Consider the following 13,047-nt stretch of genomic DNA (forward strand, 5'->3'; position numbering starts at 1 on the left):
GGGCTTGTGGAGCATGCCAAGTGCAGTGATTCTTGTAGTGCTGAAGTTCCCACTGCACATATCTAAAGGAGGGAGGACTCAGATCTCTGGATTCCACCATGCTGGATTTGCAGTCCGGAGGCAGAAAAGTTCTCCTGCTGGTGTGCTTCCAGCTACCGTGGGAACAGCTGCCAGTTTGGAGCTGCATGCCTCATTGGGGATGGCTGAGATGAGGCCTCCAGTATTAATTCCTTTTCTGTCTGGGGATGTGCAGTCACATATGCCAGTTTGCATCCTTGTCTCTACACGAGACACTTCTTTAGCCTCCTGCTTCTCGTTCTTGCCAGCATTTGTTTTGTTGATGCACGGGCTTTTTGCTTGAAGCAGGGTGCAGGTTTAGGTCTTTCTTTGCATCTCCATGTTCTTGCTAGAGATGGGTTTTCTAGTCCAGTGGTCCCCAACCCTGTCCTGGGGGCCCACCAGCCAGTCGAGTTTTCAGGATATCCACAATGAATATGCATGAGAGAAAATGTGCATGTTCTGCCTCCATAACATGCAAATTTTCTCTCATGCATATTCTTTGTGGATATCCTGAAAACTCGACTGGCTGGTGGGCCCCCAGGACAGGGTTGGGGGACCACTGTTCTAGTCCAGCGAAGAAGTGATCCTGGTGAGAGGATGTATAGGATTTGGAGGAGGAAAGGTCTTCCTGGTCTAGACCTCCATGATATCCCTTAAGAAAGGGCAGCCGGATGATTTTGTGGAGAATTTGGAGGAGGCAAGATTTCTTCGAGAGAACAGGAAGAATCCTCAGTGAGCCACCTCTTTAGTAAGGAATAATTGTCCTCCCTAATTGTTTGGGCCTTGGGTGCCTTAGGAATAACAGAGAGCCTGCGAGAGCCTTCTCCTTACATTAGGTGATCAGGGAGTTGGTCGCTGCGGAGTGGGATTCCCTGAATGCCAGTTTCAGAGATCTAGCTGCTACAGGCATAAGAGAGAGAGAAGTTGAGGGCTCAGAGTATGAATGCATTGGTTATTGTGGTCACAAGAAAGACTACTATTTATATTGAAGGGGACACAATGCTCAAGTCCATGCTTAAGCATTCTTTTTCGGGTCTCATTGGCCCTGCAGGTGGCTGACTACAGTGGCTATGTGCCAAGGCATGCCTACAGTAGACTCAGCTACTTCAGGACAGGGTTCTGGGAGCTTCTAGCAGTGGTGTGGGCCTGGGTGGGTGATAGCTCACCCACTTTGGGATCAAGCCTACCCAATCAGGGCAGCCCAACCCCCTTGAATCCCATCCCTGCGGCAGCCGAAGGAGAGAGCCCACCGAAGCAAGGCTGCTGTGGGACACCATTTCCATAGCAGTGAAGAAGGTGGTCCCTGAAGCAAGGCCACTGTGGGCATCCTTGTGATGACAAAGGAGAAGAACCCCAAAGCAAGGCAACCACAGGAGCCCATCTCCACAACAGCAAAGAAGGCCCATGGATGCAAGGTTGCTGCAATAGCCCATCCTCACTGCGGCAAAGAAGACCCTTCGAAGTAAGGCCACTGCAGGAGCCCATCTCTACGACTGTGAAGGAGAAGGCTCCCAAAGCAAGGCTGTTGCGAGATCCCATCCTTGTAGCAGTGAAGAAGAACTGGTACAGTAAGGCTGCCATGGATCCCATCCCTACGGTGGTGAAAACGAGGGCCTCAGCAGCAAGGTCAATGGTTGGATCCTAACCATGTAGCAGCAAAGAAGAGGGCCAGAGTATCAAGGCCATCTTGGGATCCCATCCTTGCAGCAGTGGAAGTAGGTGTTTGGCAGTGCCTAAAGAAGAGGCCCTTTGTGTGCATGTGGGGTTGAGAATGGGAGCCTGGGTGTGCATATGTGTGTGTATAAGAATGGAGCCTGGGTATGTGTCTTTGTGTGCATGTATAAGAATGAGAGATTGGGTGTGCGAGCGAGAGTTTGTGTTTGTGGGAGAGCATGTGAGAATGAAAGCTTGTGTGTGTAAGGGAGTCTGTGAGAGAAAGCATGAGCCTCTGTATGTGTGTGTGTGTGTGTGTGTGTATGTGTGTATGTAAGGGAGGAAGGGAAGAAGACAGAAGGAGAAAGAAGAAACATAAAAAAGAAGAGTGACCCTGAATAGGAGTTGGGAAAAGACCAACAAGGGAAAAGTAGGGAAAAAAGAGACTGGGACCACTGATTAGAAAATTCAAAGATCAGTCAAAGGTTAAAAAAAATATTTTGAGATTTTAGCAATTGGAATTTGCCATCTTTGAGCATGTGCATTTCTTATATACTTGTATTTTGCACTTTCTTTAGAGTTCTGTTATTCAGAGTCTGGTTTCTCAGTCTTTCTATTTTAGTTTTGTCTGCAACTTTCTGTTTCTAATTTGTAGTCCCTTATTTCTATATTAGGTAAGAGTCGGTCTCTGTTTTGCCTGTGTGTGACTGAGGTGCAGCATTTCTGTTAGTGATACTTCAGTTCCATCTCAATCATTCAGTTTTTCGTCCATCCTTCAAGAAGAAATCCTCCCCAGAGGGATCTGAGGAGCTTCACCGGTTGGATATTCTCTGGATCTTCCTGCGATATTGGAAGGTGACTAATCCCTTTAGAAGATTAGACAATTTATTAATCCTTTTTGGTGGCCAAGAGAAAGGTGAGGCGGCTTCCAAAGCTTCTTTAGCCCATTGGATTAAGGAAGCGATCAGCTCCATGTATATTGCTATAAGGTTACTGCTTTTCTGAGGGCTTTGGGCATATTCAACGAGGACACAGGTCTACTCATGGGCAAAACTCTGGTGGTGTTCTCAGTGGAGACTTGCAGGGCAGCTACTTGGGCATCCTTGCACTCATTCATAATGCGTTACCGTCTAGATATTTGGGCCAGACAGTATGCCGCATTTGGTGCTGGTGTACTGACGGCGTTCCATTCAGTTTGAGGGTTGGCTTTGATATATCAAAGTCATCTGGATAGGTCTGGCTGGCTGAAGAGGAAGGCAAAATGAAGTCTTACCTGCTAATTTTCTTTCCTTGAGTCTTGCTAAACCTGTCCAGAACTCTCCTGGATTACTATGTATTGTTCTTCCTCACTGTATACAGGAATTTTTCCTTTATATTCCTATTACACGTCTGTGTAATTTTAGTTCCTATAATGTTGATTTCATGGCCATGGTTGGGCTGGTTTGGTTAGCTAGCCTCCCAGCGTTGGATGCCCTTTAAATTTGGGGGTATAGGAAAGAATGTTGGCTTTAGCTTGTTACAAGAATACTGGGAGGCTGATGTCAGCACAGGACCCTGTATCAATGTTTCCCTACCTTTTCAAGCTCAAGGTACATTTATATTATATTGTGTGACACACCAACCTCTGTGAAGCCAGCAGTACAGACATGGAGAGGGTCTCCTATGGCCAACAGAAGAGCTAGGGAAGCACTGATAGCCGTCATTCTCTTTTACAAATTTTAAAACAAAGGGGAAGAGAGGGCGGAGACATGCATGAACCTGTCACAATGGAGCTGTGTTGCAGCTAAATCAACTGATTTGCCTATACCGTCGCAGGAGGCTCCAGTGCAGTGGTTTCCCCCACACCACCAGTTGGTTTTATATATATATATGCGCACACACTTAGAAAGATAGATATGCATACACACAGTGTGCAGATAACTGCTGCTGATTTTATTCCTCCAGTCATTACCCTTACATTTTCCCTGACATTTCCTCTGGCACTAGAGAGTGAAGTCCAAGCAGCGTTTGTGCATTATCATCAGCAGATTTTTCAGTAACTCTGCCTTGGGCTTCAGCCACAATTTGGCCCCATTGTTGTGCATAGAGGAGTTTTGCCTTGGCGCCCCCTCCTTCTATTGCTCTCTACTTCCCTCCCTCCACTCCCAGCTGCTTTTTATTCTGGGTACATTGCCCACCTTTCATAGCTCCTCATCCTGCAGACGCTTCTGCTCCCTCTGCTCTGCTCTGCCTGCAGACTCCTGCTCCTTACTTACCCTAATCTCCTCATCACACATGGATTTCTTCTCTCTTTATCCTAGTGGGGGTAGCTTGCTTAATACGGCGGTTACTACCCTAAACCAATTAAGCCTGATACATCACTTTGAATGCATATACAGCATTGTTCTCTGCTTCAATGGCAGGGGGAAAAGGGGGAAATGTGGAAAACAGGATTTACATTCAGACAACATCCAACAAGGCAATGATCTGTGCAATCTGGGTAAACAAACATCGGGGTAACTTGCTTGATGCGGCAGTTACTACCTTTAACCGTTAAGCCTTATGTTCACCTTTGATGCAATTCCAACATTACTCTCTGCATCAATGGCAGGGGATGGCAGGAAACTTGAATCAAACAGTTACCAACAAGGGCCCTGATATTGGTGGTTGCGGTTGGTGAACCAGATACATATGGGAAAATAAGTGTGGGAGCTTGCTGGGCAGACTGGATGGGCTGATTGGCCTTTTTCTGCCATCATTTCTATGTTTCTATGTTGCCTCAGTTCTGTGCCATGGACAGACCTCCCCACTCCCAGATCCCTCTACATACAGGGGTAAGAAAAAATCTTTGTGGTGCAGAGAACTGGCTCAGTTAGTTACTTGGCTGTTCCATGGGGCTACCAAAGCTCCACCACTGCTGCTGCATCCAACACTCAGAGTGAGTCACATCCAGTGCTCAGTGCACAATCTTCCTATCTCATTCAGCCTGGGCATAAGACAGAGGCTAGAAGACTAAATGAGGAGGAGGTTCTCTATGCAATGTGGGTCCTGCATAAAGCAGGGCCTGGCTCTCCGTACCCTGCTTGCTGCTTGTTAATCCCCACACTCTGTAGCTGGAAAGAAAAGGTATATGTGTCTACACATGTGCTCAGAAAGGGGCTCCTGCATGTGTAAAGGCCACTGCTAGTGTCTCTTGTTGCAAGGTTCTGAGAAGAGAGCCCAGCTGCCGTCTGGACCTGAGCATTACACTGTGGTGTCTTTTCTATGGCATTCCTGATAAAGTTTGGTGGCACAACAGTGTGCCACAGCACATTAGTTGGGCAAACACTGTCCTGTAGAGGGTGACATCAGCAAACCTGTCTCCGCTGCTGGTAGTGATGTATAAACCTATCCACCTGGACTGGTCTGACAGGACTCAAGGAAAGGAAATTAGGAGGTAAGACTAAATTTCAACAGTGAATGTGATCAGTGAAGCAAACAATGCATTTTGATTTGTATTTTTTAGACAGCAGAATGTAAAACATGTACAAGGGTGAGAAGACTTTTACAAGGCATTGTATATAATTCAGCTGTAAAGAGCAGAGGAATATACTAAACATTAAAATCCAGGCTTAGGGAACTGAACAGAGTGGCTGTAGATTCTCTCTCTCTCTCGGTCCTTTCATTCCATCAGCTGTTCCTTTTTGCAGCACACAACCCAGGATGAGACGACAAAGGTGCACTATGTCCTGCTGCATGCCCCATGGAACGTACTCTGCTACTATGCAGAGGAGCTCAGCCTGAGAGTCCCACTGCAGGTGAGACCCTGGGATCCTCCAAATTAAAACCCGATGGAGGAAGAGCTGATTCAGCCTCCCATCGTATCTGTCTCTGTCTCTTGCTCTTCTTTTCTCAGCATTCTTTCACAGTTCTCCCATGCCCTCTTTCTAGGCCATACCCAATCAGTCTTCTAACTGGTCAGCCAAGGTTCTGAAGAAGCTGAGGATTTCTAATGTGATGTATGAGGAGCTTCCCGGCACACCCATGAGTCATTACACTTGTCAATTTAAGGTCACTAAGCTGTCCAGGTAAGTTTTGGGAGTGTTCCTTCTACCTTACTTTGCTTATTCTTTTTTTCGAAAGATTGTCACACTCCACTTGAGATTTGATGCATCCCCTATCTTCTCCCACCTCTCTTTCTACCTTCAAGACACTTGAAGTCAATCCTGGTTTTAAACTCTTATGCTTAAGCATCAGGACTGATGCAAGCATATTTGGGGCCCTACTTATCTATTGGCAGGTCCAGAACAGTGATCCCTTCTTTGGCAGTATTGGCTCTCCCCCTCTGGGCCTTGTGATGATGGGATTTTGCTGACCCCCAAATTTTGGCGCTCTAGGCAACTGTCTAGTTTGCCTAATGGAAGCACTAGCCCTGTTAATCATTCTGGGTCTTGTAATTCTGTTTTTCATGGCCTCAGACTATCAGATCATCTTTTCTGTTCTGCATTCTGCCAAAAAATGTGAAAGAAATTACCATTCTTCCTCACCCCCTGGCTCTCATCACAGATGGCGAGATTGATATTCAGTATCACTTAGCCAGATAAGTTCAGACTTATCCAGCTAAGTGGTGGTATTTGAATATTCGGCCGTGTTCAGTGTCTAATTGGTGAGCGGCATGGGGACATTCCAAGGAATGGCTACTTATCTGGCTAACTTAGCTGGATAAATGACAATATTCAGACTTATCAAGCTAAGTTAGCTGGATTAGTTAGACCTGCTATTGAGCAGGTCTAAAGTTAGCTAGATAAACTTACCTGGCTAACTCAAACTTATCTGGATATATTCAGCAGCATGGCTGTGCTGCTGAATATCTTGGCTAAGTTAAGCAGGTATGTTTATTCAGCTAATTTTCCTAGCCAGATAAATTTGGAATATCTACTTCAATGGGTCTTATTAAAAAAAAAAAGGCCTTTTTCCAGTTTTGTGCCTGTAGAAAAAGTCTTTATTTAATATTACCTAATGTGTATACAGCAGGATTACCAAATGTACTCCGTTTTTCTGCTGTGCCTCAACTGCTCTCTGTCCCAGTTATGTCTGATTTGTCTGCTTGCCTTCTCTGTTCTCTCTCCTTTATCTCAATAATTGATCCCGCTGAGACAGCATGAGAAAGTTATTCTCCCAGGCCCTGGCAGAGAGAGCTACTGAGATAAGAAATATTATTCCCATCCTTAAAACAGGGATTATGTCAGTCTGAGGACTTGCCTAAAGGTTACGAGTCCACTCCAGGTGTTTATTCAAAGGTAACCAATACAGCAATAAGACTTACATTTCTGCCGGGTAAACTATACAGCATAGGAATAACTCAAACACAGTCTAAGATCAGTCTGGGTCACAATCTTCATAGTACTTTAAGCAAGACTTCTATAATACTGCCCGGCTTACAGGAACTGGTACACAGATACATAGGTGTGAGCACTCATGGGGCTGTCTGGATCCAGTGGTTCACCCTTGAGCTATCAAGTTGCCAGAACACTGTGGTATTCCCAGCAATCCCTTTTGAACCCCTAAGGAACAATCCCGATACTCAGGGGCAGGACAATGCCCCAGTCTAACAGCTTCCTGAGCCTGCATCTGCTTAAGGCAGAGGTACCAGCCTCTGACCAGGCAAACCCTAGTTTGAGGCCTACCAGAGCACGATAGCCCTGACATGGGTGGGAAGAGGAGATCTGAGCAGCTTTCAGCACCCAGGTTTGAGTAATTTTGGGAGTATGGCAAAAAGGCTTTTTTTTTCTTCTTTCTCTCATCTCATCCTCCTCATCTCAGTGGCAGAGTGGGGATGGGAAATCCTTCTCTCCATCATGTTCCATGCTATTCTGCCCTCCACTCCTGTGGAGTGTCGGGGGCACTAAGGAAGCAGGGAGGAAGCAAAAGCCTATGGGGGCGGGGGGTGAGGGATGGGGAAAGGGTGAGAACGCATGCAAAGGACGGGAAGACCGAGAAGAGATGGACTGGAAGAGGGAAACGGGGAAGACGCCTAGACTTAGGGGGCGAAAGAAAGGATGAAATAAGATGGAGCAAAAGGGAATGGAGAGGAAAGAAGAACTGAAAGAGAAAACAAATACAAAACCAAATGCTGTAAAAAAAAAAAAAAAGGCAAAGAGAGGAAAGAAAAAGAAGAAGGTGAGTCAGAAAGTAACACTGAAGATAAAAATAGAAGAGTTATATTACTGAACATTTTTCCCAGGGATTGTTCTCCATAAGCTGCTCGCTTGCTTGCTACACCTGCCATTGGAGCAAGAATCCTGGACGGGGCGGAGTAGAGCGAGAGTGAGGCAGGGAATGGGCTTAGATGAATATTTCACAGTTTATTTTGTGTTTCTCTTTTCAAGGTTCCTAGGGAGTGATAACCATGATACGTTCTTCACTAATACCCAGCGTCACCAAATAGTGAGTATCCAGTGCATTAGTATATTATCAACCTGACACTAGATAGTGAGGGTGCAGTACATCAGTGTACATTAAGAGAATACCCAATAAGTGAATTCTTCTGCTAGTGAGTATCTCCAAGGCATGATGAGAGAGAAGTGGAGAGGGCATAGGTATTTAGGTGTACCAGTGGAGATGGTAATTTTAAAATGAGCACACCAGTGAAGATATGCTGGAAGTTTTAATCATGCACGCATTTGCGCACGTTCGTTATAAAATACACCAACCGTGCGGAAGTATGCTCCTAATTTTAAGAGGTTACTCGAGCATAGCTAACGCGCGTGTGTCTCCCATAGGACTTTGTCAACTTTCACGTGCTTATGGTCAGTGGATTTTTAAACTTGCTCACCCGAGGCACATTCCCAGTTTTCCAATTACTCCACCAGTTTGTCCAGTTGATAGCCAGGTCTTTCCGACTCCTCTGGTTCTTCGTCCTGCAAGCCCCCCAGTTGACCCGGACCCCTCACCCTGTTCTATAAGCCCTAAAGCTCGAGATCTCCAAACTTGCTCCTCATCAGGCGCGCTGCAGGAGTAAAGTTTCGCAGATATCAAGCATATGCGCGCTGTGGTTTTCAGTTTGAAAATACAGAGGTACGTGCGTAAGCCTTGGCCCCGCCCTGGAACATCCATGCCCCTCCCATGCCCTGCCCCTTTTCTGCCCCCTTATTCCTCACACGTGCAAGGGTACATACATGTGTATTTTGCAGATTTAATATTCTGCGTTGCTCGCGCACATCCCACCTATACACGCAAGCAGCACTTTTAACATCGACCTGAATATAATTAGGGAAAAACGCTAAGAGAGAGAAATAAAAAATTTGCAATTAATATCTGTGTAAATTACATTACCCAGATATCTCCAGAAATTAAATTAGTGTTCATTAGTCTTAAAAATATAAGTTCTGTACTAACAAAGAGAACCCTTTGGACTATGAGCATAGATAATTTGGTATCAAAGGCAGGAAAAGAATAGAATTCATACATAAAATCATAGAAGATGGAAGAAAAGACCACTCGGACCACCCAGACTGCCTATGTTTGTCTGCCTGCTGTGTTGTCACAAGTCTTATTTGGTCTGTGATCTTCACCCTCCTGCCACCACTAAGGTCCCTTTTTTGTCTGTCCCATGCATGCTTGAATTCTGCCATTGTTTTGGTTCCTATTATCTCCCCTGGAAGTCTGTGCCAGGTTCTTATGGCCTGGATTGGCCACTGTTGGAAACAGGATGCTGGGCTTGATGGACCCTTGGTCTGACCCATTATGGCATTTTCTTATGTTCTTATGTTCTCCAGGGGCAGCTCAAGGCAATCTGGTGCCTGAGGCGAGGGATAAGATGGCGCTCCTTCTCCCCAAAGCAAGGATTGGGGGGGGGGGGGGGGTGTCTTTGTAGGCTGGCACTTCTGGTGATTTTCAAATGCTGTGAAAGAGGAAAAGCAGGGGGCTCAGAATTCCAAGAGGAGTGGCAGGGTGGCAGTGATCCTGCCACGCTCCCAGGAACCCTAAGACCTGCCTCCAACCTTTTTTCCCCCTAGCGACTCTGTTTCCCCTGGAGAAGTGGGCAGGGACAAATTGCAGGGAAATCTCAGCCTGGAGGATTTTTTTTATAAAGCCGTCCATGGAGGTATCTGTGTCTTGCTCGTGTGATTTCCGTGCGGCTTGTACTTTAACAGCTTCCAAAAGCACATTCATCTAATCTTCGAAAGGTACATCATGTGACCTGAAGCCTAGCAGAACTGAGAAAAACTTCTCCAACATAAATGTCAACATAACAGACTAAGTAGAGCAGATCCTAGAGTGGAGGTGAGCAATCGGTTGGGATCCCACAAGTTTGGGTACCTCTCTCATGTATCCTGGATTCCTGGTCTGGTGTTAGTCTTTTGCCAACAAATCAACTCTTAAACCAGTTGCCGAGTAATGAGACAACCACACTGCCAGTCAGTGGCTCAGACACACCCATTCCGACCCGACGGAGCGCACTGTTAACCTGCCCTTGGACGCGCGTTTTCCCTTACCCCTTATTCAGTAAGGGGCGGAAAACGCGCATCCAACCCGCGGAACCTAATAGCGCCCTCAACATGCAAATGCATGTTGAGGGCGCTATTAGGTATTCCCGCGCGATACAGAAAGTAAAATGTGCAGCCAAGCTGCACCTTTTACTTTAAGAAATTAGCGCCTACCCAAAGGTAGGTGCTAGTTTCTGCCGGCACCAGGAAAGTGCACAGAAAAGCAGTAAAAACTGCTTTCTGTGCTCCCTCTGACTTAATATCATGGCGATATTAAGTCGGAGGTCCCGAAGGGTAAAAAAAGTAAAAAAAAAAAAAATTTTTAATGGGCCGGCGGCTGTCGAGTCGAAAACCGGACGCTCAATTTTGCCGGCGTCCGGTTTCAGAGTCCGTGGCTGTCAGCGGGCTCGAGAACTGACGCCGGCAAAATTGAGCGTCGGCTGTCAAACCCGCTGACAGCCGCCGCTCCGGTCCAAAAGGAGGCGCTAGGGACGCGCTAGTGTCCCTAGCGCCTCCTTTTGCCCGTTTCTACCGCCGGGCCTCATTTACATAGAGAATCGCGCGCACGGGCGAGTGGCCTGTGCGCGCGCCGGGTGAGCGGGCGTTCGTCCGCTCTCCCACGGACTTTACTGAATCGGCCCGTCAGTGAGTGTCCCCCTGCCCCCAGCACTGCTGTATCATTATGTAAAAGTTGGTGCTTGTTGCCAGCCTTTCCTCAGCCTGCAGCAGCCCCCTCCCATTCCCATTCTCAGCCCTTCTTGACACCTCACTCTCCAGAGCACTCACTGGTTCCACAGCCAGCTGCCCCTCTCAAAGCTCAGCCCAGCCACCTCAGACAGAACTGCACAGCTACCTCTTTCTGGCTCACCCCCTCCCTTTATATTACAGTAGCTTGCTTCCACTTCTCGGGGCCCCTCTCCACTCCTACAAAGTCTGCTGCTTTTAGGGTTCCCTAGGCTCGGCTCTGCCTAACTAATCCTGGAGAGGGGGGGGGGGGACCAGAAGTGATTCATTCTACCTGCTTCCTCCATGGTTTAAAAAAAAGAAAATTAACCCATGGCCAAGACTAGATGCATCGCTGTTGCAGCCGAGACTGGGAGAGCCTACCTATGACAGCCCAGCTCCAGATGGGATTCTGCTGTCCCACATGGAGCCAGGGCTGGTGCAAGGGTGTTAGGCATTCAAGGCAAAACTTAGACTTGCACCCCCCAGTCCGACCCCACACATATACTTAAAAATGATGCATTTGTAATACGATTTTGCGTGAAAAAAGGACATTCAAAGTAGTCTTCTGAAGTAAATATATTACAACATGTATACTATATTTACATGCACTACTGTGCTGCCAGCCTGAAAACCCTGCAAAAAAGTAATAAAGACTGGAACTCAATCTTTTTGAGTTCCAATCTTATAACATGTGGCAGCGCGCGCATGTTATAAAATCGGGAGTAGATTTGTTTGCGCCAGGTTGCGTGAACAAATCTACTCCTGCGCGCAGCTTTTAAAATCTACCCCTAACTGAATAACTCACCTCTGTCTGACACAGGCAGAACACAGACAAACCCTTTTTATTATGGAGTCTTAACAGATTTTGATACTTATAAGGAATAACAACCTACAGCCCCAGTTTTCTCCAGCACCAATACAGCTGCTGGAAATTGCACTACACCTTTCTCGTCACGCATGCCGTTTTATAAATGTTTCCTCCCTAGGACGCCTTCTCAGCTGCCTTCTGTATTCATGCTTTACATTCTGTATATCAGTGCGATGCCTGCATGGGCTTCTGGCAAAGGTTTGGTCTTCAGCTGTCAGTGCTATAATCAGGGTCAATCAAGGGGGCAGGATCAGGAGCCTCAAGGTTAAAGGGGGCTTCAGATTTATACACGTGGCAATTTTTTGGCATTTGACAATCTTGATGACTTGTTTTTATGCGCATTCATCATTATTTTGATTATGGCTAGAGGCCTCAAAAGCTGGATGGGGCCCGGGCCTCGCTGGACTTCTCGGAAGTCCATGCTTTGGTGTGGCACCTGCACAGGGCTCTGATGAGGATCCACTCTTCAGCTGTCCATGCTATATTTATACTTTACAGATATTGATGTTGCACCTGCATTGGATTCTGGTGAGGATCACCACAGTCCCTCATTTGCTTGTTGGGAATAGCTAAGTAGGAGAAGCTTGCAAAAAAATATTATAATCTCCTCAGGAATGACATGAAAAATCAGAGGGAAAAAGAAGGAAATTAGTGATTTAGCTCACTTTTAACTGGAAACTGAGTTATCTAAATGTTTTTTTTTCCAGTGTTGCTGCTTTCTCGTCCCATCTCCGTTTGCCCCGATACCCATGCGTCTGCTTCTCTTCTCTCCATTACAGCTTTATGAAATCCTGGCCCGCACACCTTATGGACAGCAGAAGCGAGGCGAGGTCGGAGTGGACAGACTGTTGAATGAAAAGATCTTCAAAGCTGCATTCCCACTGCATGATGTACGAAAGTCATCTCCAGCATCACATAATGTTGTCTGGGGCTCACTCAACAGCGTTTGGGTTCTGTCAGCTAAAAGTCCTGGGGCTTGGAGCCACAAGGGAGGTCCAACAGCCCAACAGTCTCCCAAAAGTACAGGGAAATTTTGGCTACAGCAGTGCAAAGTTCCTCAGTAGCGTGTGTGTCCCAGTTTTATGGGAACAGGCCTAGGAATGATCTTCTGTTCCTTCTGGAAAGTCAAATTCTGCTATCTGTCCACTATTCTGGGCATGCAGCGGATATGTAGTCAGTTTTATTAATAGTTGGGACAAGTCCTCTAGCTCCCTGTTTGCATTAGGATGGCTCGGTTGCAGCGCCCTGCTGGCTTTAGCGCATTTTCTGTGTGTTATATTTCCGTGTGCAGCA

The 13,047-nt window shown here is 46.6% G+C and overlaps 1 protein-coding gene across 4 annotated transcripts in view; it reads left to right on the forward strand.

Annotated features, from left to right (window-relative positions):
- ANO7 (anoctamin 7) overlaps positions 1 to 13,047 on the forward strand; it is a 190,254-nt gene that overhangs the window by 78,622 nt on the left and 98,585 nt on the right. For all 4 annotated transcript variants that reach the window (XM_029617122.1, XM_029617126.1, XM_029617125.1 and 1 more), the window contains exons 5-8: positions 5,382 to 5,489; positions 5,623 to 5,759; positions 8,061 to 8,118; positions 12,534 to 12,644. In XM_029617122.1, the coding sequence (XP_029472982.1) occupies positions 5,382 to 5,489; positions 5,623 to 5,759; positions 8,061 to 8,118; positions 12,534 to 12,644 (414 nt within the window). The remainder of the gene's footprint in view (positions 1 to 5,381; positions 5,490 to 5,622; positions 5,760 to 8,060; positions 8,119 to 12,533; positions 12,645 to 13,047) is intronic.

This window comes from Rhinatrema bivittatum, chromosome 9, assembly GCF_901001135.1.
Source record: "Rhinatrema bivittatum chromosome 9, aRhiBiv1.1, whole genome shotgun sequence".
In the NCBI taxonomy this organism is placed as follows: Eukaryota; Metazoa; Chordata; class Amphibia; order Gymnophiona; family Rhinatrematidae; genus Rhinatrema; species Rhinatrema bivittatum.